General features: G+C 47.0%; 1 protein-coding gene across 16 annotated transcripts in view; it reads right to left on the bottom strand.

Annotated features, from left to right (window-relative positions):
• Positions 1 to 26,912, bottom strand: part of UBR4 (ubiquitin protein ligase E3 component n-recognin 4) — a 127,647-nt gene that overhangs the window by 8,952 nt on the left and 91,783 nt on the right. For all 16 annotated transcript variants that reach the window (XM_070260831.1, XM_070260832.1, XM_070260840.1 and 13 more), the window contains 23 exons: positions 26,644 to 26,728; positions 26,352 to 26,479; positions 23,167 to 23,296; positions 22,884 to 23,041; positions 22,028 to 22,137; positions 21,186 to 21,327; positions 20,714 to 20,795; positions 20,213 to 20,386; positions 17,908 to 18,029; positions 16,528 to 16,725; positions 15,721 to 15,801; positions 13,600 to 13,687; positions 12,950 to 13,077; positions 12,001 to 12,108; positions 11,289 to 11,408; positions 10,358 to 10,548; positions 9,716 to 9,889; positions 9,251 to 9,350; positions 5,230 to 5,448; positions 4,200 to 4,313; positions 3,080 to 3,222; positions 2,495 to 2,620; positions 1,180 to 1,374 (listed from right to left, as the gene is read on the bottom strand). In XM_070260831.1, the coding sequence (XP_070116932.1) occupies positions 1,180 to 1,374; positions 2,495 to 2,620; positions 3,080 to 3,222; positions 4,200 to 4,313; positions 5,230 to 5,448; positions 9,251 to 9,350; positions 9,716 to 9,889; positions 10,358 to 10,548; positions 11,289 to 11,408; positions 12,001 to 12,108; positions 12,950 to 13,077; positions 13,600 to 13,687; positions 15,721 to 15,801; positions 16,528 to 16,725; positions 17,908 to 18,029; positions 20,213 to 20,386; positions 20,714 to 20,795; positions 21,186 to 21,327; positions 22,028 to 22,137; positions 22,884 to 23,041; positions 23,167 to 23,296; positions 26,352 to 26,479; positions 26,644 to 26,728 (3,116 nt within the window). The remainder of the gene's footprint in view (positions 1 to 1,179; positions 1,375 to 2,494; positions 2,621 to 3,079; positions 3,223 to 4,199; positions 4,314 to 5,229; positions 5,449 to 9,250; positions 9,351 to 9,715; positions 9,890 to 10,357; positions 10,549 to 11,288; positions 11,409 to 12,000; positions 12,109 to 12,949; positions 13,078 to 13,599; positions 13,688 to 15,720; positions 15,802 to 16,527; positions 16,726 to 17,907; positions 18,030 to 20,212; positions 20,387 to 20,713; positions 20,796 to 21,185; positions 21,328 to 22,027; positions 22,138 to 22,883; positions 23,042 to 23,166; positions 23,297 to 26,351; positions 26,480 to 26,643; positions 26,729 to 26,912) is intronic.

The following is a 26,912-nucleotide window of genomic DNA, read 5'->3' as shown; positions in this document are numbered from 1 at the left end:
AGAATGAAGCAATCCACTCTACCCCATGCCTGCCAAGGAGACATGTCCCTGCAAAGCCAAGGGCTCTGTCAAAGGCCCACAAACAATGGTAACTAGCACGGCTCAGGCCTGAAGCACAGCTGAGATAGTGGGACATGTGTGCCGTCAGCGACGCAGGTGTGTCTTCTGACAGTCTAAACAGCTCAGCAGATGATGTAACGCACTGATGGAGACCTGTCTGTGCATCTTTTTAACAACGACGCCTGCAGTCTTGAGGTCAGCCTTTTATCTCACAAGAAAATGGGAGGGAAGGAGAAAATAATACTCTTACAGAGAAAAGACCAGAAGGGACAAGAAACACTGTCCTGTAGCCTAAACTGAACTGCAGCCACCTTGGGTGAACTATACACAGCCTGTCAATTCTCTGCCCGAACTTTCTAAGAGTCTTGCTAGGAGATGGGGTCTAAAAGCCATTTAAATCAAATCTAAAAGCTAAAGTACACAAAACCTCTTGATTTGCTTTCAAAATCTGCGGCGAGATGAAAGAATATTCTTCTCTACACGCTAAGTGCGTCTTTAAAATTACACTTGTAGGGATCAAACTAAGTGTTCCATAATGTACATACGGCAAAAATAAAAATCTGTTCTTTCCTGGCTGCCCTCCTTCTCAGTTGACTTTCCCAGAGAATCGGCAACACCCCCTTCTCCTCTCACCCTTGCCAGAAGCATTACTCACTGACAGGACAACAGGGATGGCAAGTCCAGTTTCCCCTTATGAAACGGTCCTTGGTTCTGCGGATCCCTAGCTGTGAAACCCTCAGCCGTAAGAATCTGTGCGCCTTCACAGTGACTGTACAGCTCCAGCCCACGGCCTCCCCCACTCAAGAGAACGGGTCCCGCGAGTAGAAGCAGAGGTTACATCAATGTGGAAGGGTCCATGGTCTGGCTTCTCCCCATCCCTGCTCCCCTCCTGGCTGCAGGTCAGTCCGAGGATGCAGCCCTTGGCTGCTCATGGTGGGAGATGGGACAGTTTTAGAAAGGAAGTCACCAAAAAGCCGCAGATGCACATTCCTACTTCAGTCAAGGCTGCCTTAGGTCAGACATCTGCGCTGGAACTAACTGGGGCAGATATGGACAAGCTGGGAGATCTTGGGGAGAAGGACAGAGGGTGGGCCGGCCAGTAGGATGCGAGATACTGACGTGTTCAGGACGTAAAGCACAGTGTGAATGATGTACGGGATCAGGTGGATGTTGCTCTCCCGGCCGCCGCCGCCGGTGTCCGCGCTGAACGACTGCTCCATGGCGAAGCGCAGGAAGAGCAGTTTGATGTCGTGGATATTGAGCTGGTACGTGGGCTCCCGCTGGCCTGTGCATTCCTGGAGGTAAGTGTTGTGCCTAGGGAGACGGAGAACAAACGCTGAAACAGAAGCCAGTTCCCTGCAGAAAACCCAGTTTGGAAGGCAGCTCCCTGCCCGACGGCGGCAAAGCTTACAGAAACGGCTAGAGGAATGACAGGGAGAGTGGAGGACAAGGGCTGGGCCTAGGAGGAAGACAAGAGCAGAAGGCATTCTCATTTCTGCCGTGACTGAATGAGATGCTCTCCAAGCTTTGACGAGAACCTGCCAGTTCTGAGGGGACCCATTTCTTGATGGACAATTGTCACAGGACCTACCATGGCCGCATCTGAAAGTAGAAATGCACTTCCACATTTTGGAAGAAGAAATGTAGAACTTATCTATTCTGACTGACAAGGTTATCTATTCCTGAGAATCATCTCTTCAACCTTCAAATACAAGTTTTTTTCTATGTCAATATACATCGCCATCTATCTGGGCCCTGCCTCTTATTAACTGTGTGACCTCAAGTAAGTTCCTCAACCTCTCTGTGCCTCAATTTCATCTGCAGAAGCTATGTTATAATAACACACGGTAGGCATGTCAATATGTTGCCGCCTGTTATTTTCACCATTAGTACTGCCAGGCACCTGTTTTATGGTAAGTACCTTTACATCCCTGAGCTGTAAAACAGGCCTGGCGGTGGGGCGCCGTTCCCCAAGGCATCAGCAAGAGACAGGCCCTCTGAGAAGCTTTAGCTACTCTACTCTGGACTTTCAGGAGGAGGAGGCCTTGAGGGGAGCCTGACTCGCCCACGCCACTGGACTATTTGTGCTCGCTACTTCAAACTCAGAGGCACATACTGTAGAAGTGAACCCGGGGAAATTCTGGCCTCAAGAGTCAAGGCAGGGGTCCCGTGTCTCAGGTCCTAAGACTGACAATGGAGAGGGAGCAGATAACTAGAAATCCTAGGCGGCGCACCAGACCCTGAGGGTGCTGGTTTCCCCCAGCAGAGGTCCTCTCTGCTCCACCAGCTCCCCTGCCAGAAGCAGAGAAAGAGACGTGGGCTCCCACTGAAGGTGACAGGAAACGGTGTCACCACCGCTGGGCTGACCGCAGACCTTCCCCCATGTCGCCTGGGATTCCCCTCTTTTCTACCATGCAAAACGCTCAACACTCACCTTGCCAAGCAGGTAGCAAAAGCCGACTCGGGGACGTGTGGCCCCCAGACGGGGAGGAGCCCGTTGCACTTGGTGTTGGCGTTCTGAAGGGCAGCGCTCTCCCACTCTTCCCGGCCTCGAGCCAGCCTGGACAGGGAGAGCAGAGACAAGTGACTGCTGGAATTAATTTGGTGAGCAGGCGCCTGGGTGAGTTGGGGTAGAGAAGGGTTTGCTATCACTATGGAAGCGAGTGAGCCCACACTCCTGCCTCGACAGAGAGGATTAGCCATTTGCAGCCTCGATATGGTAAATGCCATATCTTCACTGCTTCAGATGGCTGTCACCAGCCTGGGGCCAGAGCCAAGTGTATTTTCCGAGCCACATGGCAAGAATGGCTCTTGGGCCTCTACGGTTTAAGATTGAACACCCTACACCCCAGAGACTACGGAACAGCATTAAAACCTCAGGGCTGGCGGTCCCTTGCCCTCCCAGTCCAGGGCCTTGGGCAAGCTGCCCTCCCTTCTCAAGTAACACAGGTGTCTAGAGCTGAAGCAACATGCGGGAGAGGCCCACTGCAGGAGTCACTCAGCAAGAGGCAGGACCTACCTGACGGCGGCCAGATGGCAGTCGTAGTGCACGATGTTGAAGTGGGACACGGTGCTGTAGCCCTGCTGTTTCCGGGGCTTATTCTCCACCTCCTCCAAGGCCACCCGCTTGGTGAAGGTGTAAATGCCCAGGACCTTCGTAGGCTACAAAGACAACATCAAAAAGAAAAACGCCAAGCAAGCGCTGGAAGGAGGTGAAGCAGAGCCGAGGGGCCCCAGGTGTTAACACTCCTGGGGAGGAATGTGTTCAGAAGAGGGAGTGACGGTGAGCCCTCAGACTCTTGGTTATGTACTTGGCCAGGCACAGCCCTAGCGAAATGAGCAGTGTGGGGAGCAAGTGAAACTAAGAAGATGGAAAGGCAGCAATATAAGTCTGAACTGTCATTCTTTTCTTTCTGCTTCATTTATCTGAAAATGAAGAATAAAGTGCCGTTTCGATAAGTCACTTGCTTTTCACAACTTATCAGGCAGCTCCGAGGAGCCTTGTTACAGCAGACTTACAAGTCTCGCAGCCCAGGGCACTTGCCCTTCAACAGCTTGGGTGCTAAGCAGTAAATCCAAGCTGAATGGGAGAGGAGCCTAAAAAGTCCCCAGGGGAATAAACAGGTCACTTGCTGTTCTGCTCCTTTTAGGTGTAAATCTAGTTTGGCAGAGCCTACAAAGTTAAGGTCTTAATCTTCTCTCCAGATGTCCTAAATGGAAGCAGGATAGTGTGATTTTAAAAGGCTCAGGTGCGGAGTCAGAGAGGGCTGGGCTAAAATTCTGGCTCTGCTATGGACCTTTGCTTTCTCATTCAGAAACTGGGGCTTTTTACAGGTTTAAAGATAAACTTATCCAGTTACATAAAGCTCTGAGCACAGAGCCTGGGATACAGAAGGAATCCAATGAGTGGTCGTTGTCAATGATGACGATGAAGACAACGACTAATATTCAAAAGATAACTAATGCTCAGGTCAGTTTGCCTTCCTGCCTTTAAAGAGGACAGCTGGCTCTAAGATGCAAGGCTTGACCCTGGTCCACTAAGAACAAAACGGCCTGCCAGACAGGGACGCCACCAGAGCAAGGGGCCAGGCTGCACCGTCAAGGCCAGGCCCTCCTGACGCAGGCCCAGCAAGCTGTACCTGGAACTTGTAGCCCTCCCTGCAGATGCAGCACGTGAGGCCTGGCTCCTCAATCAGCTCTTCCATCTGCTTCAGGAGCGCTGTCTTGGTCACCACCTGGCCCTTTTCATTCGTCTGTAGGGGGAGCCCAGGCAGCACGTGAGAAAGGCACTTCCACCCAGGCTCCCACCCAAGCTCAGGGACACTCGGAACGGGGCTGACCTTGCACATACACTAAAAGGTCTGTTGCATCGAAAGGAAATCTCTTTAGTTGGCTTTAATGAGGGTAAAGACCCAGATTCTTCTGCTATTCTCTTCCTACAGGAACCACTGAAGCAGAGGAAACCATCCAGATGGAACTTTGGCAAGTTGCCACTTGCCACCAAAAAAGCCCCCTTTCTTTGTACCAGCAATACCAAGGCTCAGCTGCCAAGGGCTGCTGCACTATGATTCATTTACTGTTCCCATGGGAGTTGAAAACTGCTGACACCCAAGTTTGCTGGCTTGGACAGGACTATTGCTTCCTCCAGGGTGGACAGAGAAAACGGCACAGAGCCCTTGGTGTCAAACAGACCCAAGTTCAAACTCCTGTCAACAGATTATTAGTTATGTGCCTTGGCCTATTTACTTCACCTCTCAGCCTCAATTAGTTCATCTGAAAAATGGGTAAAATAACATCAACCTCATAGAAGCACATAAGGGCTTAAATAAAATCTTACAAGTAAGGTGCCTAAGTATAGTGCCTGGCAAATAAATCCTAGGCAAACAATGGATAGCATCATCATTTTCACCGTTTGTGTGACCCTGTTAAGTCATTTAACCTGAGTCTCATCTGTATAGTGGGACAACAGTCACACCTCTCAGGGTTGTTGGGAAGACTGAAGGGGAAGCACCTAGCACCGTGCCTGCACACCTAGCTCCCTCCTCCCCCTGTCCAGCCTTCGCCTTCACCATCCCCAACCCCAGCTCTGTCCTGAAGCACAAACGCCTGTGCCACAGCCAGCTCCTCAACAGTGAGGGCAAGAACATGGGACTTGGGGAGCGGCATTACCGTCATGCCCAGGGTGCCCAGAGCCTTCTGCCTCATCGCCATGGCCATGCGCTTCTTCTCAGCCCGGGTCTCCCTGCGGGCCGCATCAATCTTCTTGTTCACATCAGGGTGCTCCCGCAGCGCCTCCAGCAGGTTCTCTGCCAGGGTCCCAATGCCCTCATCGCTAGACACCTGCTCCAGTTTATGCAAGTTTGTGATGGAGTCAGTTCCGATCAGAACCTGCCAAGAAGGGACCAGAGAGATGCATGCCTCCAATTATGTAGATAAGGATTCTTCCCAGGAGCTTAAAGGTTTAGAAAAATCAATGGAATGTGCACAATCTCATGTTCTCCGTTCAGGTTCAATTAGATCCTTTGATTCCACACTTAGAGAGATACAGACAAACGGAGGAGGGGTCAGCTCTGCCACTGACCTTGGACCAGTCACTACGCACTTCAGCTCCAGCATCTCTATCTATAAAATGGGGTGGCTGTGATGATGATGATTAGAGCACATATGTAAAGCATTCAGGCACAGTGAAGGGGGCTAAGATTCCCTGGAGAAGCAGCCGCTGATGGGGCCTGAGTGGTGAACTCAGTGACTACGCCTAGCAGAGGAGGCCCTTGACATTCCCAAGGACTCTGCTAAGTTCTTCATCTGGAGCCCTTTGGGGCCACCAAACCCAGGAGCACAGGAGTCTTCTCAACCTAGAGACATTAGAGGTACCACCACAAGCAGGAGTAGGGATAAGAAAACACTTTTTAAGAAGTAGATATTAACAAGAAACCCCCATGGTTGAAAAGGTTGGCAGTCACTGCACTACAGCACCACGCTGTGAACAGGGACGCAAGAATATCAGAACACTGAAGGCAGGTGTAGCCTGAAAAAGCTCTCCAGCTGAGTTCACTGAGCAATCCCACCACATCACTGAAATCCGCACCACCCTCACCACAAGTGAATTGATGACAATTAACTACATATTTGACAATAAATTGAAAACAGCAAAGTAAACCTGCAATGTGACAGCTCAGCACTCAACTCAGCTCACTCCCTAGCTCATAAATCTATTCTCATAGCAGGTACGCTTCAAATTTGTGCCTCAGCAAAATTACAGGCTATCTCACGTCTCAAACTCCTAAACACTGAACCCATAGTTCAACTCCCTACTGAGCTCCTCCACAGGTCCCCCACACTCAACATCGAGTGTTTATTGTGTGCCTATGTGTGAAGCAGAGCTTTGGAGGTTGGGGTAACAAAGACCGTACCCTCCTAAAGCTTAAACTCTAGTCAGGAGGACAGACCACACATCAAGTCTAGTGTAATGAACTCTCCTCCACCTCACCTCAAACCTCCTAGGTTCTCCACCTCCTTTAACGGCACCACCACTCACCTTGTCACCCAATCCAGAAACTATGCAGAATTCTTGATTCATCCAGCAATCTCCAAATCCATTTATTCCACCTCCCAGATCTCTGGTGAATCCGTTCAACTGTCCACCTCACTAACTAGTTCAGGCTGCCATCATCTCTCACCTAGATTATGATAAAAGCCGGCCAATTGTTTTTCCTACCTCTCATCTTACCTTCCTCTCCACTTCACCCTCTATAATATGGCCAGGAGCACTGCCCTCAGGAGAAAACCCACACTTCCTTCCCTGGAAAGTGTGATCCGGACCCATGCTTATGTCTCCACCATCAGCTCCTGCCATGCATCACCTCCCATATGCAAGTGCTTTCAATTCCAGGAATGCTTTAAGCTCTCTTGCCTCTGAGCCTTTGCAGACGCCATACTGTCTTCTTAAAAATCCTCTTTCCGAATTTAAAACTATGGACCAAGAACAGTTTAGTGGATACCAGGTGAAAGGTGGGGTGGGGGGTGGGCACAAAGGGTGAAGTGGTGCACCTACAACATGACTGACAAACATTAATGTACAATTGAAATTTCACAAGATTGTAACCTATCAATAACTCAATTAAAAAAAAAATGCAAAAAAAAAAAAAAATCCTCTTTCCTTTGACCCCTTCCACAGCGCATTTACCTCAGTGTTCAGTTACCCCTATGTATTTGGCTCTATCTTCCACCAGACAGTGAATTCCCAGAGGCACAAGCTGTGACTGTGTTGTTTGCCACTTTTACCTCAACCTAGCACAGGTACACAACAGGTGCTAAATAAATATGTGTTCAAAAAAAAGTGAATGGTCAGAAGTATGAACACCAAGTAGCTAACCAGATAAACCCTGATTCTAAAGAAAATAATTCAATTTATTAACTAAGAACAGCCTGGAAATCCCCTGACCTGAGTTCTAGGCTCATTGTGCTGCCACTAGTCAAATCATAACTCTGTTCCTTGAGTTATCCACATTCAAAATAGAGATGTTAGAGGATAGAGAAAATAACATACGTGAAGACTCTCATGTAGGAAAAATTATCTCCACAAAGATGTACTAATTATGACTACTTCCCCTGAATTGAACAAAAATAACAATATAGATTTGAATAAGACATACGGAAGAATTTTTACTGTAACCAAATTACCACATTTTTCAAAGGTGTCATCAGAAGATTACCAAATGAGAATGTGAACTATATTCAAGGCAGAACACTATAAACAGAAAAAAAAACCCAGCCCTGAGGACTCCCAAAACTCAACACTTGAAAAACAAAAGATATGAATGACTGAAGATACAGAGAGGAAGCACATGCAAAGGCGGGTAGCATCGTTCCCCATTAGGAAAATACAAGTTACAACCACAGTAAGAAATCACTATATGTCTATCAGAATGGACACAACCAAAAATAGTGATACCACCCAGTGCCGGCGAGGGTGTAGAGTGGATCACTCATGCACTGCTGGTGGGAATGTAAAATGGTGCAGTTACTCTAGAAAACAGATTGGCAGTTTCTTGCAAAACTAAATATGCAACCAGCAATTGCACTCTTGGGCATTTACCCCAGAGAAATGAAAGTTTACATTCAGACAATCCTGCACATGAATGGTCATAGCAGCTTTATTCGTAATAGCCCCAAACTAGAAACGATCCAGATGTCTTTAACGGGGGGATGGTTAAGCAGGCTGTGGCGCATCCATGCCATAGAACACTACTCAGCAATGAGAAGGAACAAACTATTGGGACATGCGATAAGCTGGATGAATCTCCAGAAAATTACGTTGCGTGAAAAAAGCCAGTCCCAAAAGGTTACATATTGTATGATCCCATCTATGTAACATTATTGAAATGACAAGATTCAAGAAATGGAGAAGAGATCAGTGGTTGCCAGGGGTCAGAGGCGAGGAGATAGCAGAAGGTGGAGGGGGCTATAAAAGTGTAACAGGAGGGATCCTCAGGTGATCAAACTGTCTGGATCTTGACTGTACCAATGTCAATATCCTGGTTGCGATATTGTACTGTATAAGTTTTGCAAGATGTTACCACTGGGAGAAACTGGGTAATGGGCACATTTTCTCTGTATTATTTCTTAACAACTGCATATGAATCTATAATTATCTCAAAATAAAAAGTTTAATTAAAAAAACATCCAGTCTGGGCCAGCTGGGATGTATGAAGGGTAACAGATACCTCAGCCCAGTGAGGAAGAGATCAGAAATGAGCAGCAGAGAAGAAAAGATGGGCTTCCTGAGAACTAAGTTTTCAGCTGCCTGAGGCAGAACAGAAATGGTGGTGATGGTATTACAAATGCACCAGTGACTGGCCAGAAATAAAACTGTTTTACACTCTGGCCAGCCAGACCCTCACCATTTACCTGCTGCTCAGCTGACCCATGAGATAATGAAGCCCCACGTAAGAATGAGTTGAATGAAGAAATCACAACTACAACTAATCCTCTCTGCATACAGGGACGAACCAGATGACTCTGAGTCCCTTCTACTCTATGAGTCTTCTGTATTAGAGGAAGTCATGTCTCAAGGCTAGTCGAGGTGCTATCTTCATTCAGTCATGGGAGATGAGAAGGGAGTGCATGGTTCCCCCACACTACATGTCCTCTCTCCAGAATAAGGTCCACACGCACGCTGGCTACTCACCTGGGTGGCAGGGTGCTGGATAGCCAGTCCCCGAAGAAGCCTCAAGATAAATGGTAGGGCTGGGCGAGACAAAAACTTTTTCCAGATGTCAGCATCCAGACTACAAAGCAAAGGAAGGCTTATTAGCAGGCCAGAGAAGCAAATGCTACCTAGAAACCAGGTGTTGACTATGGCATGTTTAAACATGACCCTTTAAGAGTGCCATAAAGAATCACAAAGGACCAGCCAGTTCAGCTGAGGAGCCAAACAGAAAAGAATAATCTTAAATAGAAACCGAAAAGCTGCCATCCCTCCCATAGCCCCACAAGGCTCTGCAGTGGCTGAATGGTCCACCTTGGTAGTTTCCAGAAGGGGAAGGAGACCCCACAAAGGGTAAAGGGGAACATGTGATACTTTATGCCAAGAAGTTCAAAAGGAACCAGGAAGAGGAGAAGGAAAGCAGGCACTGACACAGACGCTTCTTACTTCTTGGCACTAGGAATGTGCTTTTTCATATAGTCAAGTGCATTCTGGGTGATTCCTTTCTGGAGAATCAGATCTTTCAGCTGATGCCCATTGCTGTTGTTCTTGATGCCGGCTGCTATCTTACAGAAGCAGTCCAGGAAGACTTTATCATCGCCACTGTGATCTTCATCATACCTAGGAGGAAAGAGCAAAGAGTCCGAGGGTGTGAAAGGAATAACATAAACTGATCACATCATTCTCTTGGTTAACAATCTTCAACAGCCTATAGGATCAAGTCTAAATTCCTTGGCATAACATAAAAACCCTGCTGATCTGGCTCCTGCTACCCCTCCCTCTTACTTCTACTTTTTCAAACTCCTAACGTTCTCTTGCATTTTCATGCTTTTGCACATGTGACTTCCTCCATCTCGTCATACCCTTTTCCCATCTCACCAACCACTTCACCTTCTCTGTGTAGCCAATTGCTACTTTAACACAATTTATTTCAATCATTGACTCCCCAGTTAGACAAGCCCCTTAAAAAAAGCCCCTGGCACACAAAAATCTAAGAGAAATTCAGGGGATTCTTCCTCAGTCTCAAGGAACTAATTCAGGGTTTTCATGGGGACTCTCACTTAGCTGTCCGAAGTCCAACCAACATACTTATCAAAGCTGCAGTATGGCTTGAACCGCTCCACCAAGATCTGCATTTTCTCCACCTCTCCAAAGGAGAGGTATGGGATGATGCGCAGCAGGCCCTGGAGCACGCTAGGGTTGGAGCGGACAAAGGTGCTGTTGATCTGGTCCAAGAGCATCACGAGTTGATCTTTGTCACCCGTCAGGAGGAGGTTGCCCTGCAACAGGAGAGAGGAAGGAAGACCCATCAGTGGAGTCAGGACTTTGGCTGCAGCCAACTTCTGATCCCCAAAGGTCATCCACGTCCATCAGAGCCATCAGAAGTGGCCCTGAAACTGTGTCTCAGCACTTCCTGGGAAATAATCAATACTGAGTTCCACTTAATAAATTAGTTTCTATGATGGCTCTGTTAATAGTCTCAGGTGGTCAGAATACACCAATACAATCTCTCCTCCCCCAAGTGAATGAAGGCTACCTGCTATTCATTTGGTCTCATCTCCAGCCAAAACATCAGCACCAGTAAGAATGGAGGAAGGCATGGGTGCAGTAAGTGGAGAGAAACTGAACTGGGAGTTGAAGACGGGGCATCTAGGCCTGATTCTACCAGTAGCCAACTATATAACTTTGAACAGCTCACTTCATTTCTCTGGGCTTGGGGTTTCCTCAACTGTGAAATGAGGGGTTGGACTAAGGCCCCTATTAGCTGGAACACGCCAAGATTCTATTAATGAGCAGCTTCTGAGTGAAAGAATATCCCTAGCAGCTTTATTTCCTCTGAATCCATAGATTTCAGGCTTCAATCCAGGGATGTCATCTTTAGTTGAGCCTTGGCACTCCCGTGACCTGAGCAGGTTCAATCATTCTTGGTTAACGCAACAAGACACACATGAGCCCGTTGCTGGCAATGAGACAGTGCAGACTCCCAGTGTCTGTGGATGGAACACGGGGCCCCACTCACCTTGTCCTCACTCAGGGGCTCAGCGTTGGACTCATCCAGAATGATTTCCATGATACTAAGCACCTGTTCGGCCACAGCTGCGCCGCCGCTGTCCTTGCTTTCTTGTTCAGCTACAAGGGCCTGTGGGAGAACAAGACCCAGTGACTCTGGGGATAAGACTGCAACCACTCATTGCTGATGGGATCTGTTCCTCAAGGATCTCCTTTATGGTCTTACTTCCCAGAGACTGTGCGTGTGTGTGTATATGTGTATGTTTCTTTCCTGGTTGCCCTGAGGACGATGGTACTTGCATCAGTGTGCAGTGTGGACTGTTTCAGGCACTAACTTCCTCTTGTCTCTGATTTGAATTGAGGAAGGTGACAAGAAAGCTGTGTGTGTGTGTGTGTGTTTCTTTCCTGGTTGCCCTGAGGACGATGGTACTTGCATCAGTGTGCAGTCTGGACTGTTTCAGGCACTAACTTCCTCTTGTCTCTGATCTGAATTGAGGGAAGGGACAAGAAAGCTCTTTGGTGTCATGGCAGTAGCACAGGGGTGAGCCAGCAGGAGGAGAAGGGACAGCCTGAACAATCCATGTCTATGTGGAAGTCAGTTAGACAAACGAAGGGCTTGAAGAGACCACAAATCCATTCCATCTGAGTCCAGAATTGAGATGTCCTCCCCAACCCAGGACTTCCAAGGCTCACTCTTCCTATTTGCAGTCCACACTCTTTACCAAGTTTAGAGTCCCCAGCATGACATTCAAAGTGTTCATTTCCAGCTTGACCAGCTGCTGCCGGTTGACTTTCACCTTCACACAGTAACTGAACAATTTCAGCAGCACCTGACAAGAAAAACCAGCCAAAACCCATGAGACCATCTGAGAGTCTACCATGTGAAGACAAGCAGGAAAGAAACGTTGCAGAGGGGTCATGTACAATCAGCAGGTACTCCTCCTGAAATGCGCGGACAGCAGGGAGAAGCGATCCTTAAGGGGCTGGGATCTCCTGCCAGGTTAGCAATTTAAATAACAATGTTCTCCAGCAGTAGCTTGTGTGGGCTGGGTACATCTCTACCATCTCTAAAACTCGGACAGTGACACCAATTCCTAATGGAATAGGTGACGCTCTGTTGTCCTGGGTGAAGTCCAGTACTAACTCAGACTCTGAGCTAATAGTAAACAGAAAGGTCCCAACGCTCATGGCTTGTGGGAGCTCAGACTATGAAGGGTCATTTAAAACATAGGCACAGTAACATTTGTTCTCATAGCTCCTGGAGGTGAAAGTAATAGTGTTAATATTTGTGGTGCCTTTGGAATCCTCTACCCCTTATTTAGACAGTTGGATGAACCACCAAGCAAAATTCTACAAGAAATGAAACAGTTACTGACAAAATCCATTTAAAAAGCAATAATAATAATCGACACAAGTGCAGTTCTTTGTGAAAGACAATTAGAGATTGGTGCCACAGGTGACGAAAGAAACACAGCAGAAGGCTGCCAACACACTGGTTTTTTGGGAGGAGTTGAGGGCTCAGGGAAGCTGCCAGGCCCTTCACTGGCTTGCACTGGTCCATGGCACCATGCTGCCCTCTAGGGATACATCGCGCAGTGGCCACAAGCTTCTTTTCATAGCAGCCTCTCTCAAAGCAGAAGGGCTGGTCCCACCTTGCTGCCTGCAACTCACTGTTAGAAGGTGGCGTCCCTGCTTGAAATCCTTGATCCCTGCCAGTCTGGTAAGCATGCATTCCAGGCCTCCACACTGAGCCATCACACCGGCCATCTTATACACTTCTTCTTCATCTTCTTCTTCATCTGGGGTGGGCACGGGGGAAGCCAAGCAGAAATGGAAAGGAAGGTGAAGATGGGAATAAAACAGATAGCCCTCTTCTAGGCTGAGAGCTGGTTCCCTTTGCCATATCTCCAACAAAGAGTCAATAAAAGGGGTCAATGTTGGATATTAGATTCACTATCTCACTCCCAGTAGGAGATTTTTTTAAGGTTCAAGTCAATTAAAATTTACTCAAATACATGAAAATATATCCACCACTACAACCAACCAAAAAAAAAAAAAAACCACTAAGCTAGAAATAAATCTGAACTCAAGTTTCTTGCTAACTGCATTTTTTCCCCAAGTTTTTTCCTACCCCAGAGGTGTATGAATCAGGCCATAGACACTGCACTTTTCCTCAGTTGGAGAAGTAATCCCCCCTCAATTCTGATCAGAGGTACAGGAGAGGATTTTCCCAGAACACCCCTAAGTCCCAGGAGGTGAACCTCTCACTGGCCCCAAATCTCAAAGCCAACGTGCAGCAGTGTCTACGGAAAGGGCCAGACCTGTGGTGGAGTCCAGGGACTCAATAAACTCCTCGGTGGCATCACCCAGCAGCCCCCGCATACGGTACACAATCCTCATGGGCTCTCCCTGAGCAGAGAAAGTTGGAGAAAGGCACTTGTAAACAGGCATTTAATTTCATTAAAACTCTCTGTAATAACTGTAACAACTATTATTTATCATTTTGCTCAGTGCTAAGTCCTATGTTAATTAAGCACTTTATAATTTATCCTCTTATACAAGGTTAAGCAGCTTGTTCAAAGTTATCCAGCTTTATAAGCCCAGGTCTAATTCCAAGCCTGTGCCTCCTTCAGGAGTAGAAACTCTCTAACCAATAGGACCACTACTCAAAGAATCAAGACAAGGGAGGTCACTTTGATCAAACAGCTTTGATTCAAGTCTCAGGAATCAAAAGCAAGAAAAGAAAAGACACTGATCTTTGCATATGGAGATCCTGAGGTGTTCACATAACCCTACAGCAAGGAGAGGGATCATCCAAATTTCCCCAAGTTAAAACCTATAAGCTGATGGAATGATTAGAAATTAGAAGATTACAGCAACTTTACTAAATTCGAGGCTCATGAGAGTCCACTATACGCTGGGTAGTGAGTTAGGCACTCTAGCGTACATAGTATTCTCATTCTGGAGATGAGCAATGGGGTTTGGAGTCACACTGTATGAAATTAAGTTGGAGAGAAGGTACCACACTAATTCAAGCTGCCTGCCTCTAAGCCCGTGTTCAGCTTCAGGAGAGGAAACCCTGGATGGAGAGAACCTGTCAGGAAGGGCCAGTTCCAGAAGTGTTTCTGGCTACAGAAGCCGAGTAAGAACTAAGAAAGAAAACCGCCACAAACCATGGACAGAGACAGAAAGAAACATCGGAAACAGAATAGGCTCTAGTAACTAAAGAGACGGGCTGTTTAACTGGGAAATGGGAGACAAAGTAAGAAGGGAAGTTGATGAAGGCCCAGATAAGAGGCTGCCACAAACTCTGGACTTTGCCAGAACTCCTCAGTAGATTAAGCACACTAATGTGAGGGATCACAGCTTCTTCCTTGCCTCATGGTTCAAAGGCAGAGATGCCCATGTATATTCTTTGGGTTCCATACTACCATTTACAAGGGTGCCCTTGGAAGCCTAGTCTCAATTTTTTATGTGCATCAGGGATTAAATCTGTATCATTCTGTTTTGATGCTAAAACATCAAGGACAAGCTCCACTGGATGGGGCAGTCTTCTGCACGTCCCTCTGCCAACAGCACTGTATCTATCCAACTGGCAGCAAACCAAAAGTAAACAATGTCCAGGATGCCCAGCACAGTGGAAGAAAGAAAGGAGAGAAGCAAAAATATGTAACAAAGACCAAAATGTACCAATAGTACACTACCAATTTAGTTTCTTAAACTCCACAGAAATATTTGGGACTAAGTATAGAAAAGTTCGCCATGCTTCACTGGCACACTAGTTTGCTGTAATTAAACTATTTGATTCACTTACTAAAGATCCACCTAATAAAGAGAAGAGGTGGGAAGGAAGGGGAAGGAGAGAAAAACATGGAGGGGAAGGAAAGGAGACAGGAAGACAGGAAAGAGATTGAGACGGGAGGAGGGAAAGTGGAAGTGGACTGCCTAAGACTCTCATGAGCAGACAGACGATGCTGAGATGGCTGAAAGGACCAGAGTGCATGCTTCCTTCTTTCCTTCTCCCTCCTCAAGAGTAATTCCCCGTTCAAGTCTCAGCTCTCCAATTAGTAAACAAGAAACTATGCTCCTTGACACAGCTACGGGAAAAATGATCTGACAAGTGAGCAAGCCCATCAAAGCTGAGAATCTCAGTCCAGAGGTGTCGTATACAAAGTGTACAAGACAGCAAGGGTTCCCCAATATAGTGCTTCCTCAGCCCTTGCCCAGCCTGGGCTGCACACAGCCGGAAAACACTTGTCCTCCCTTGAGGCTCTTCGGCCTCACAGCCAGATGCCTCCAGAGGAGGACAAGACGACTGGTTCTCTCCACAGCCACGAAGAGAAGGACAGCTCCTCGGGCGCCGCTCCAAGCGCCTCCTGGGAGAAGCCTGCGTAAGTGCAAAGAGTAAACCCACAGCTCCAAGCGAGGAAACCGGCACCTACCTCATTCGTGGCACACCAGACCTTCTTGTAAACCTCGGCCACAGGAAGGTCCAAACTAATGATTTTATTGTTCACCAGAAGCTGAGAGAAAAGCACACGAGGCTGTTATTCCAAATAATCGCAAGGCAAGTAAATTTCAAGATCAAAGGACACTTTACGGTAGTGATTCATAATTCATAATTTTTGTGTGTCATGGACCTATCGACTCTCCCTCTCTGAAAGATGCACGTGTGTGCAAAACACACAGCATCTTATGCACAATTTCAGAGGTTACAAACACCCTTTACGGAAACCATGGACTCCAGTTTAAAAGTCCCTGCTGAGCACCTCCTATTCTGAGTCCACTTCAGGCTCAGCACCAGAAAAAGTAATTCCCTCTATTTCACCCAAAAAGCTTTTCACCACGTATAATGCCAGACCCTAGAGGTTATCTGCCAGAAGGTACCAGATACAGGGCCAGAAATCTACACAGGGGCTAAAGTGCCAGTATTCAGGTAGCTTAATTAACTTGGAATCACTGGGAAGCCACTGCCAGAGCAACAATAATAATAAGAGCCTACACCATGGCAAGCAAAAGCCATTAGCCATTTGCTTACTGCATGCCAGGCATTGGGCAGAGCCCTTCACTGGTAACTAACCTTAACTCCAGGTGAGGCAGGTAAGTGGGAATCATTAGCCCCCGTTTACAGAGATAAGGAAGCTGAAGCAAGCTACCTGCCCAAGGTTAATCAGCTACAAAGGATAAGAAACTGGATTTGATCCCAGACCATGCTCTTAATCATGGCAGCACTGTACTATGCTTATTACCTCCATGCCACTGTCATCCTCCAGAAGAGCCACCAAGTCACAGTCCTGGCAAATCTTGTTCTTTATGTCCCTCATAAGTGGCCCAATGCCTGGCTCATTGCTGCTATATGGGTTCCCAGGCATCCTGCCCTGTAAGAAGTCTTCTTGTTGGGGATCCTTCTCCAGGGTCACAAAGAACTCAGTGACTTCATTCTCCTCCTAAGGGACAGAGAGAAGGACGCCTCAAAAGGGATGGCATAAAGACATGTGTAGAGGGATAGCAGAGGTCTTTTAGATTTATACCATGCTACCTTGGTCCATGGACACTCTGAGGGAAACACACCAAACTCATCCAGCCCCTTACACATTCAAAGATATAAAGGATAGGAAGCTCAGAGGTGATTCAAAAAATCCAAATACAATTCATCTAGCCTTAAATATCAAGCATCTCCTCTGAAACTCAAGGGTGGATTAGGAGAGAAAGCCTAACAAAATAAGCAGATGAGGAGTGACATATGAAAGCTGCATTACTGAAACAAGGGGAGAAGAGGCTTACCTCCTCCTGCTCATCTCATGCCAATGCCAACCAATCTGGGGCCAGATAACTTTGTCGGACGACCCTCAAGTCAAGAAGAGGGTCTTCCCTATGATACCTAATGCTCAGTATGCACAACCCCAATGATCGCTCCTCATCAACTGACGATACTGCTGTTTTTCATCCTTCCTCAACAAGAGGGGGTCTTTGGATCACACCATGCTTCTATATAACTCAGCCTAGGGAAACATGCATTGTGTGCACAAAAAAAAGGGGGAAAAAGAAGGAAGAAAGTAGGGGGCCAGCCCCGTGGCCGAGTGGTTAAGTTCGCACATTCCGCTTCGGTGGCCCAGGGTTTCGCCAGTTCGGATCCTGGGCGCGAACATGGTACCACTCATCAAGCCATGGTGAGGCAGCATCCCACATGCTACAACTAGAAGGACCGACAATTAAAATATACAACTGTGTACTGGGGGGCTTTGGGAGAAAAAGGAAAAATAAAATCTTCAAAAAAAAAAAAAAAAAGAAGGAAGAAAACGAAAATTTCTTTATAGTCTAGCTCATTACTGCTTCTTTCATAGCATAACTGGATTGGTAAGCAGCAGGATTTTGGCAATGGGAGGGTAGACATGATCTTGACCTTGAATCTAGGAAATATGATCAAGGAAGGTCATCAAATTTCTCATCATCAGGAACAGGAAAATTAGGAGAATGCTTCTGTTTTATGTCCGTGGAGTTTTCTAAAATGTTGAGTAAATGGCCCATAGCTGGTAAGTCTGCCCATGCCTATAATGAATCACCAAGAAGCTTCATGGCAAATGGCTCATGCTGTGACCCTGAGAGCCAGGGGAAGCATCACTGCTTACAGGATAAATGATGCTGCAGAGCCTCTCAAAGATGAAGACAGGAGTCCGGTAGTCATCCAGATTATAGCGCTTGGCTGTCTCAATGCACACAGCCATGAAGGCCTTGGTTTCCGATTCTGTACCTGCCAGAAATCAAAGTGGCCAAATTAGTTAGGAAAGAGCTTCACACACAGAAACCAAGAGGAAACTTTAACTGAAGTACTAACACTGACAGGTTCTTTCTGCCTGGTAAGTTTTTAAACGCCCAGGTGGCAATATCAATATTTCAATTGGAAAACTTAAAGCTGATTGATTTTTATACTCAGACCACACTCCATCTGAAAGCCTTAATGCCCAAGTCAACACAATGATTCATGGTTAGTTGTGTACATGTCCAGCTCCCTCTTGGAATTTTTTAAATTATTTTGGGATCATAACCTCCTTAAGGACAGGAATTAAGCTTCATTCAGCTTAGCATCCTCTTGCCCAGAATTGGTGCTCAAAAATGTCAAACAGTGAGTGTAACTGTATTTCACTCAAATCAAAGACAAGTTATAGTTTTAAGCTTCATTCAGTAGGATTAAGTAGATTGCCATCTAGAAGCCAAAGAGACAACTGTAAGTCACACAAGAAAGAACATGTTCTTTAAAAGGGTCCAAATCGGGGCCGGCCCTGTGGCCAAGTGGTTACGCACGCTCCACTTCATCAGCCTGGGGCTTCGCTGGTTTGAATCCTGGGTGCGGACCTGGCATGGCTCATGAGGCCATGCTGAGGTGGTGTCCCACATAGCACAATTAGAGGCACTCACAACTAGAATATACAACTATGTACTGGGGAGCTTTGGGGAGAAGAAGAAGAAGAAGAAAAAAAAGGAAGATTGCCAACAGATGTTAGCTCAGGTGCCAATCTTAAAAAATAAATGAATAAATAAAAGGGTCCAACTGACAAGGTCATAAACCAGCTCAGCATGTCATGATGAAAATGGCATCAGAAGGACCTCTGTGTCTGGTAATATGGCAGACCTCATGCCCTGAACTACTTACTCGCCACTCCTCATCACTTAAATAATTTAAAATATTCAACTGCCACGATAGCCAAGAAAAATCAAAAGCCAAAAACTAAGAGAAATCAGGAACGCAGGGAAGTTTAGCAAAACTCTGAAGCTGGTTCCTGCCTTTAGCCTTGGTTTCCATAACCTGCCAGGATTGAGAGCTGGATGCAAAGGCCCCCATCTGCCAAGGTGGAGAGCTAGGCAGAAACCCCCTCCCCACCACCCCATACACATAAATCTGGTACCCCAAAAGGCCACACCTTTGGTATAAGGGTCAACTAGAAATAACTCCCCCTCTCCCCAAAGCAAATAACTGAAAGGAAGTTGTCTTCCCTTACAATTTGACACTGAGTAGAGGGAGGAAATCTCCTCAGAGGACTGACGTTCACAGGGGTTTGTGGCTCAAAATCCACACGACCTAGGAGGTCTGAAACACCTGAAGCTCGAACTGCGCTGAGGCAGCCCTGGGGTGACAGTGCCCTGAGGTGCCTTGCAGAAGCAGTCACAAAACCCTCTCTGGAGAAACCCATCTTTGACTTGGGTCCTAAAAATTTCCACCTTAAACGTCCAATACAGGAGCTCACAGTCAAAAATCACAAAATACAAAAAGACTTGAAGCACCCTAAGCAAGAACTGGAATAACAAACAGCAGATTCAGATCAAGAAATGTTTCAAATTTTAGAATTATCAGACACAGAAATGTGTTTGATATATTTAAGGATTATAAAAAGGATGGAAAATGTGAGTAAAAAACAAGAGACTATAAAATCTATATAGAACTACAAGAACTTAATGGGCAGATTAAACAGACTACACATAGTAAAGAAAAAACTAACGAACTAAATGATAAAACTGAAGAAATTATCCAAAATCAGCATAAAGATAAAATGAGATGAACACCACAAAAGAGATGTGAAGAAATACGGATGACAGAGAGAGGAGTCCCACAAGGATACAAGAGAGAGAATGGAGCAGAGGCAACTGAAGAAATAATGGCTGAGAATTTTCCAGAACCAATGAAAGACAGCAATCTGAGAACCCATGACTTCTTTCTTCTCTATGAGCTCAGCCCAAATTGACTGAGCCTGGCTCTGGAATTTTATAACTCCAAGAATCAATACTCTCTTGACAGAAGAGTTTCTGTCCTTGAATTTGGGGAGATGTTTGTCACCCCTCCTCTGGCTCTGTGGAACTCCAGGAAATCTGACTGATGGACCCAGGCAGACCAAGATGGGACGTGGGAGTCTGGGGTTCTAGGCCATTGGGCAGTGCTACCTGTGGTCATGTCCTCCAGCATCTCCAGCAGCATATCCTGGGTCTCATCGATCAGCTTAGTCCTCTGCACCACCAGCTTTCGCAAGCACAGGTATCCATTCAGCACAGTACCCACCAAGCGACTTTTAAAGTGCCTTTTGATGGATTCCACCTCGACGAAGGAGGAGAGAAGGCCTGTGGGGAAAGGAAAAAATTCCTGCAAGAGCTCTGGATGAGAATTTGAGCAAGGAAGGTCTGTTTCTTCAAAAGATTACGAGCACCTCAAAAGCAGGGAAAGGCTATCTTTGTGCTTCGCACAGAGCAGGTGCTCCGTGAACTGATCAATAGTGAAAAGGAGCTCAAAAACGTAAACCCATCGATGAGCAGAAAAAGGCAGAGCTTAAGTCTGCACCACGGTCAACATGAGAGGGAAGAGTCCAACCCAGCATCCAAGGAACTAAGGGTCAGTCCCCGAAATATACCCAGAGTGCCCCAAAGGAAGGGACTGGTGGCTCCCTCTACCTGTGAGGCTTTTGAGGGCATAGCCCTGCTGCAGATCAGTGCTCAGGGTGGCCTCCTCCAGAGCCAGCAAGCGAGCTATTTCCTAAACAGGACAATAAACACAGTCAGTGTGACAGCACTGCCAATGACACTGGTCACCTCCACCACCCGTCCAGGAGCTTGAAGCACCAACCAAAGACACTCCATCATTTTATTCTAATGACCCCTCAAGCTGAACCTCTATAGAACTCCTTTCCAAGAAGCCAAGGACAGCTAAACAACGTTAAGGGACTGCTTAAAAATTGGAAACCACCTAAATACCCCCAATATATTGATTGCTACATCCATATGATAAATAGAATAAAATCATAAAAACAGTATTTTCACCAAGTATTGGTGGCAAAAAAGAACACCACCAAGTTTCTCTCAGAGAAAGAGCATAGTGGAAGGAAAATTAGGGAAAGGGACTCTCCTGGGCCAGGGGGTGGGATACCTTGGTGATGAGGTTGCCCACATAGGGCAGGACTCCCCGAGCTGCCAGGTAGACTTTCCAGTGAGCGGAAGTGATGAGCTTCTGGTAGAGGGCCAAGTACTCGGCCGCACACTCGCCAGCTATGCTCAGTTCATCCAGGTAACTGCCATCGAGAGAGACAGGGCACCGGGAGAGAACTCTATTAGCTCCAATAGTTCTAAACAGTTCCTCTTTGTCCTTCCATCTTCTGCTCTCCTTCCTTTCCCTTTCCTTCTAGAGGGTGGAGGGAGGGTACCCGAGAAAACCCCAAACTTCCCACTTGGGAACTTCTCATATTTGGAAAGAATGCAGAGCACACAACAGGAAATGCGATGCAATGAACTATAAGCATCTGGAACAGTAAGCACCAAAATATGAATACTGGTTATCTGGGCAGTGAGACTGGTTTTTGACTGAGTTATTTAGAAGGCAAGTAAACCCCCAGAGTTTACTGGCCAATGATGGGGGCTTTAGAATCAGACCACCTGGATTCCAACTTTGCCTTCCAGTGGACAAGTTAATTAACCACGTTAAGCTCAGGATGCTGTGAGGTTTGAACGAGATAATGCATGCCAAGCATTTATATGCTCATAGGATCTCAATAAATATTAGCGGCCAGTGCTGCTGCCGCTATCACTACTACTGCTACCACTGAAACTCAGCTTCTCAGTACTTTTTCGTTTCTATGGTCTGCTACATGGACTGACATGCCTACAGAGCAGAGGTGCGCCTCCCATCCCAATTCCCAGAGGATTCCCCTGGGAAAGCGGGGAAGGCTCTAGAAGCAGCCCAACCACCCTCCCTACCCTGCACTCAAATGGTACCTGGTGAGGAGGTCAAGGACCTGCTGCTTGCGGCTGGGAATGGTGGCAAGAGCTTCCACGATGGTACAGGCTGCCTGCCGAGCAGCCTGCGTGGCGGGAGTAAAGAGCACCTACAGGACACGGGAGAGAAGCCCCTGGTTCAGATGACGGCTGTCTCACCAAGCCCCTAGCAGGGCACGCTCAACTGCCACCACCCAGAAGTCCTCTGGGCACTTCTCCAGGAAAAGACTGAAGGTAAAAATCACCAGCTAACACCAGATCCGACTGCTGCCAGCTGGGACAGAGGCTGCTAAGGGGTCTCCTTCACGGAGACTTTCTCCATCAAGGAGTGTGGAGAACATACTCACGATGACTGAACTAGGGAGAAAGACCAGCGGGTATTTTCCTTAGCAAAGACTTCCATACTTCTGTTTTGGGGACACCTATCTGTTAAATACTTACATTTGATCTAAACTAAGTATTTCTTATTTTATATCAATGGACAGATGGATTCTCTAAAATATAATTACTTAAATCCTTTAAAACATCAGCTAGAAAGAGGAGGGAGAGGACAGCAGAAGACAGGAAAGATGGAAGGAGAAAAGAGGAGCATCGACACTGAGGTTGGGTTCGGCTGAGTGGTCAGGGAGGAGAGCAGAGAGGACAAGGAGCTCGATGAGCAGGGCAGAGAAAGCTCTCTTCGGGCCAGTCCACCAGGCTGGTGACTGCAACCAAGAACTTCTACCTACTTCTTATTTGACAGGAAGCAAGAAAGCCAAGAGAAAGCAGAGCAGAGGTGTGGGGAGGAGCAGAAGCAGGATTCTCAGTATCTGGGGCCAGCATAACAGGGCGAGGGAGCTGGAAGGTGGGCACTCACTTGCCGCAGCCAGTTGTTATGACCCAATTTGAGATCCAAGGGGGAGGTCCTCTTCCCCCGACGACTCAGGAACTGCTTCCACCTCCACACATACTTCTCAGTCAAATAGAGATGGCGGAGCTCTGATTTGCTGGGGGACTTCCCATTGCCATCTATCCCTGGCAGGCAAAGGGGTGTAGGGAGAGGTATAAGGAAAAGGAAGTGACAGGAAGAGGGGTTTATAGGGCTGTCAGGATAGGGGTAGGAGAGATTAATTTCCCAAGGCTTGGAGAGACAGACATACCTCGGATAGGAAGGCACTTCTTCCAGGCTTCATAGGATGCTTTGGGGTCTCTCTTGAGCCACAGTTGAGCCTGGGCATGGATCTCATTGCAATATGGCTTAACTGTGGTGAGGGCCTCAACAGGCACATCCTGCAGGAGGAAAGCAGAACAAGGTGAGAGAGCACGAGGGCACAACTGAGCCACAGCTCCAGTACAATGGCACTGGCACCCCAAGGGGACATATGCAAAGGCAAGAAGATCAAAAGGATCAACATTCCTATCTTTTATGCCCGAATATGTGTTCCTGTTAAAGCATTTTGATCCAATTTAGCAGTAGCATCTCCATGCTGAGCTTAAGGTCACTGATTTTGACTGCGCAGGATAAGATGTAGCTGGCTTCCTACAGACAATCCTATAGCCCCATACACTAATTCCTATCCCAAGGCTGATTTGCAGTTTCCCAAACATAAATCTTCAAGGGATCACTGAGCAGTCTCCAGAATTTAAAGAGCCATTGGTAACCAGAACTAGCCTGTACATCAAAGTGCTTCAGACAGTACTCTAAGCCAGCAGTTCTCCAACTTTTTGGCCTCAGAACCCCATTATACTCTTTTTTTGGGTGGGGAGGGGGTGAGGAAGACTGGCCCTGAGCTAACATCCGTGCCAAACTTCCTCTACTTTGTATGTGGGACGCCACCACAGCATGGCTTGATGAGCACTGCATAGGTCCACAACCAGGATCCAAACCCACAAACCCCAGGCGGCTGAAGCGGAGTGTGCTAACTTAACCACTATGCCACCAGACCAGTCTCCAGTTACACTCTTAAAAAACTACTGAGGGCTCCAAAGAGCTTTTGTGTGTGTGGTTCTATCTATCGATAGTTACCATATTAAAAATTAAAACAGAAATTCTTAAAATATTTATGAATTCATTTAAAAATAAGAATAAACCCATCACTTATAAACTTAAATGACATTTTTTATATTTTTTCAAAACAAAAATAATCTAGAGAAAGGAGTGGCACTGTTTCATAGTTTTAAGGATCATTTAACGACTGCCTTAGTAAGACAGCTAGATTCTCCCACTTGCCTCTGCCGTCTAACTGTTATGATACATTGTTTTGGTTGAAGTATATGACAAACATCTAGCCTCACACAGATACTAGTTTAAAAAGAGAAAAATATTTTAATAGCTTTTTCAATTAATTGCTGATTTCTTTCTTTGATACTATACCAAAATTCAATATACTATAGGTTCTTAAGGACTGGCTATAATGTGGAATTTGAAACCAATCAATAAACTTTTCATATTCCATTACACAAAAATTCACCTTTTACCCATGCATGATTCTGTAGCGTGCATTAGTCATTCGGAAAATACTGGTTCACTGGGTTGCGCCAATTCCTCTTGAAGTGACAGGCTCACTTCATTTATTTTTCAAGAAAATGTCTGCCAAACATCCAATTCTGAATACCCACAATTTGCCTGTCAGTCGTTCTTGCAAGCACAACCGCGCTTCCAGGAACAAGGCGAGGGTTTAGCCTGCCTCACAAACAATCACAGTTTTTCCTCAAGACGCCACCGTACTTTGGTGCACAGCAGGAGCACTTTTGTGTACTTCCTGCATTGTCACACTGAGTATTAAAAAGATTGGTCAAGAGTCAAGATTTACCAAAATTAACCTGTACTGCTTCATCAAGGATGCTCCTGAATGCAGCCGCACGGCTGCAAAGACCAGGACCACAAGGAACGCTGGGGGCTGCCTGTCAGGCCAAGGCCCAGCGGGCTGACCAGCGTTGATTCTCCACCATCAGCACAAATTTCCAGAGGGCAAAGGGCAATCACGCCTCACAAAAATTACAAAAATAACATTGACCTCACAGATTCCTCAACAGTCTCGGGAACACCCAGGGATGTGCGAGCCAATTTTGAGAAGTGCTGCTCTCTCTAGGCTGAAACTAAGCAAAATGTGAACATCGACACTGGGCTTCAGAGCTTAGAGGATACAAATTCTGCGAAAATCTCCTTTTGCCTCACACTGTGGGAAAAATGGCAGTTACGTGGGGACGGACCAATTTTACTTGCTGGGAAACAGAGCCTCCCGGGCACCTCGGTCCTGCCCTTTCTGAGGACCGTCTAGGCAGACCAAGACAAGGGACATGTAAACTGTTCAACGTCGAGCTTCCTCCCTAGTACTTGGCACTCAGAAAGCAATCTTCCTCCAGTGAATACTTTGTTTCCCATTAAGGGACTCCATAAGGATGGAGCAGGAATCAGAATGGCCTGGGGACCACAAAGGGGGATTGGAGGCAGGCAGCCTCAGGCGTGGCCAAGAAGAACTAGGCCCATGTATTCTACAAGCTGGTACAAGCAAGTCAATCTGTGGCTCAGCTATAGTTATTTTAGGAAAAAACCTGGCTTTATTCATTTACTTAACAATGACTTACTGAGTGGCTATTATATGTTAGATACCATGCTATGCACTAGACACAAAAAAATATTACTAAACCGACAGTCCCTAGATTCAAGGCGTTCACAGCCAGCCTACCAGAGAACTGGATCTTCTAAGGAGCAGCTAACAAAGAGAAGGAAAACATTCTAGGCAAAGACAGCATATAGCCACAGCTAAGACTTATTAAGAACTAACTTGGGCCAGACACTGCTCTGAGCACGAGATCTCCATTAAGTCATTTATTCTTCACAACACCTCCAAAGTGTTGAATTCCCATTTTATAGATGGGGAAACTAAGAACCTACGGTAAGTAACTTGCCCAAGGTCACAATGCTAGTAAATGAAAGAGCTGGGATTTGACACCAGTCTGCTTCAGAGGCCAGGATTTTCACCACGCACAATACCACATGTGCAAAGGCACAGGGGTAGGAAAGAACCCCATGCTCTCTGGGAGCTGCAGTCATCTGACGCGCCTGGAGAAAGAGGCAGTCCTCCACGGGTAACTGCTTTGTTCTGTGCTTTCGTATGTTTGTGTTTATCTTATCTTGACTTTCCTCTGACAAACCTTCCTTCTCAGAAACCCCAACCCATCTCTGTTGAACCACAGCAAAGGAAGCGATGGGGTCCCCACCCCCCGAGGTCAGGCGAGTTGAGGGTAAGGCAGAGACCTTCAAGAGGCAGGGCACAGTGCTGGTCGGGGCAGGAGGGGGTCTGCCACCCCGCCCTTCCCTCTTGGACTGCCCGCCCAATACCTTGTTCTTCTTGCTGGTTGGAGCAGGAGGTTTAATCAGCTTCTGCAAGATCCGCAGGCACATGAGGGTAATGTTCTCCACAACCACAGGGGTCTTAATGTTCACAGCCATGAGGAAAAGGCTGAGAGCTGCGGACGGGGAGGCAAGGCAGAGTCACAGTCATAAGCACCTCACGCCTCCCCCAGCAAGGTGTGCAGGCGCAGCGCCCCAGCCTCCCACCCTGTGGCCAGGACTGCCCCTGGGAGCCTTCCTCCCTCGGAAAAGCTCCTGACCAGCTGGGCCCCAAACTCACCGCAGCGTAACCGGAGCTCCCAGCAGCTGTCCTCCTTCGAGATGGAATCTGTCAGCAACAGCATTTCATACTGAAGGCTACTTGCCTGCAAGGCCAACGGGAAAAGACATGAGCAGAGAAGCATTCTAAGGGTCAGTCCCAGGGCTGGCGCTTAGGTCCAACGTCTAATCTGGAGACTCAGAACTCAATGTCCGGTCACCGGTGGCACCATCAGAGAGAAAGGAGAGCTGCAGGCCTTCTACTCCACACTATCCTTCCCCCTGGAGGGG

The sequence above is a fragment of the Equus caballus genome, chromosome 2 (genome assembly GCF_041296265.1).
Source record: "Equus caballus isolate H_3958 breed thoroughbred chromosome 2, TB-T2T, whole genome shotgun sequence".
In the NCBI taxonomy this organism is placed as follows: Eukaryota; Metazoa; Chordata; class Mammalia; order Perissodactyla; family Equidae; genus Equus; species Equus caballus.
Note: the sequence above shows the minus strand (reverse complement) of the source record. Positions and strands in the feature narration are given on the sequence as shown.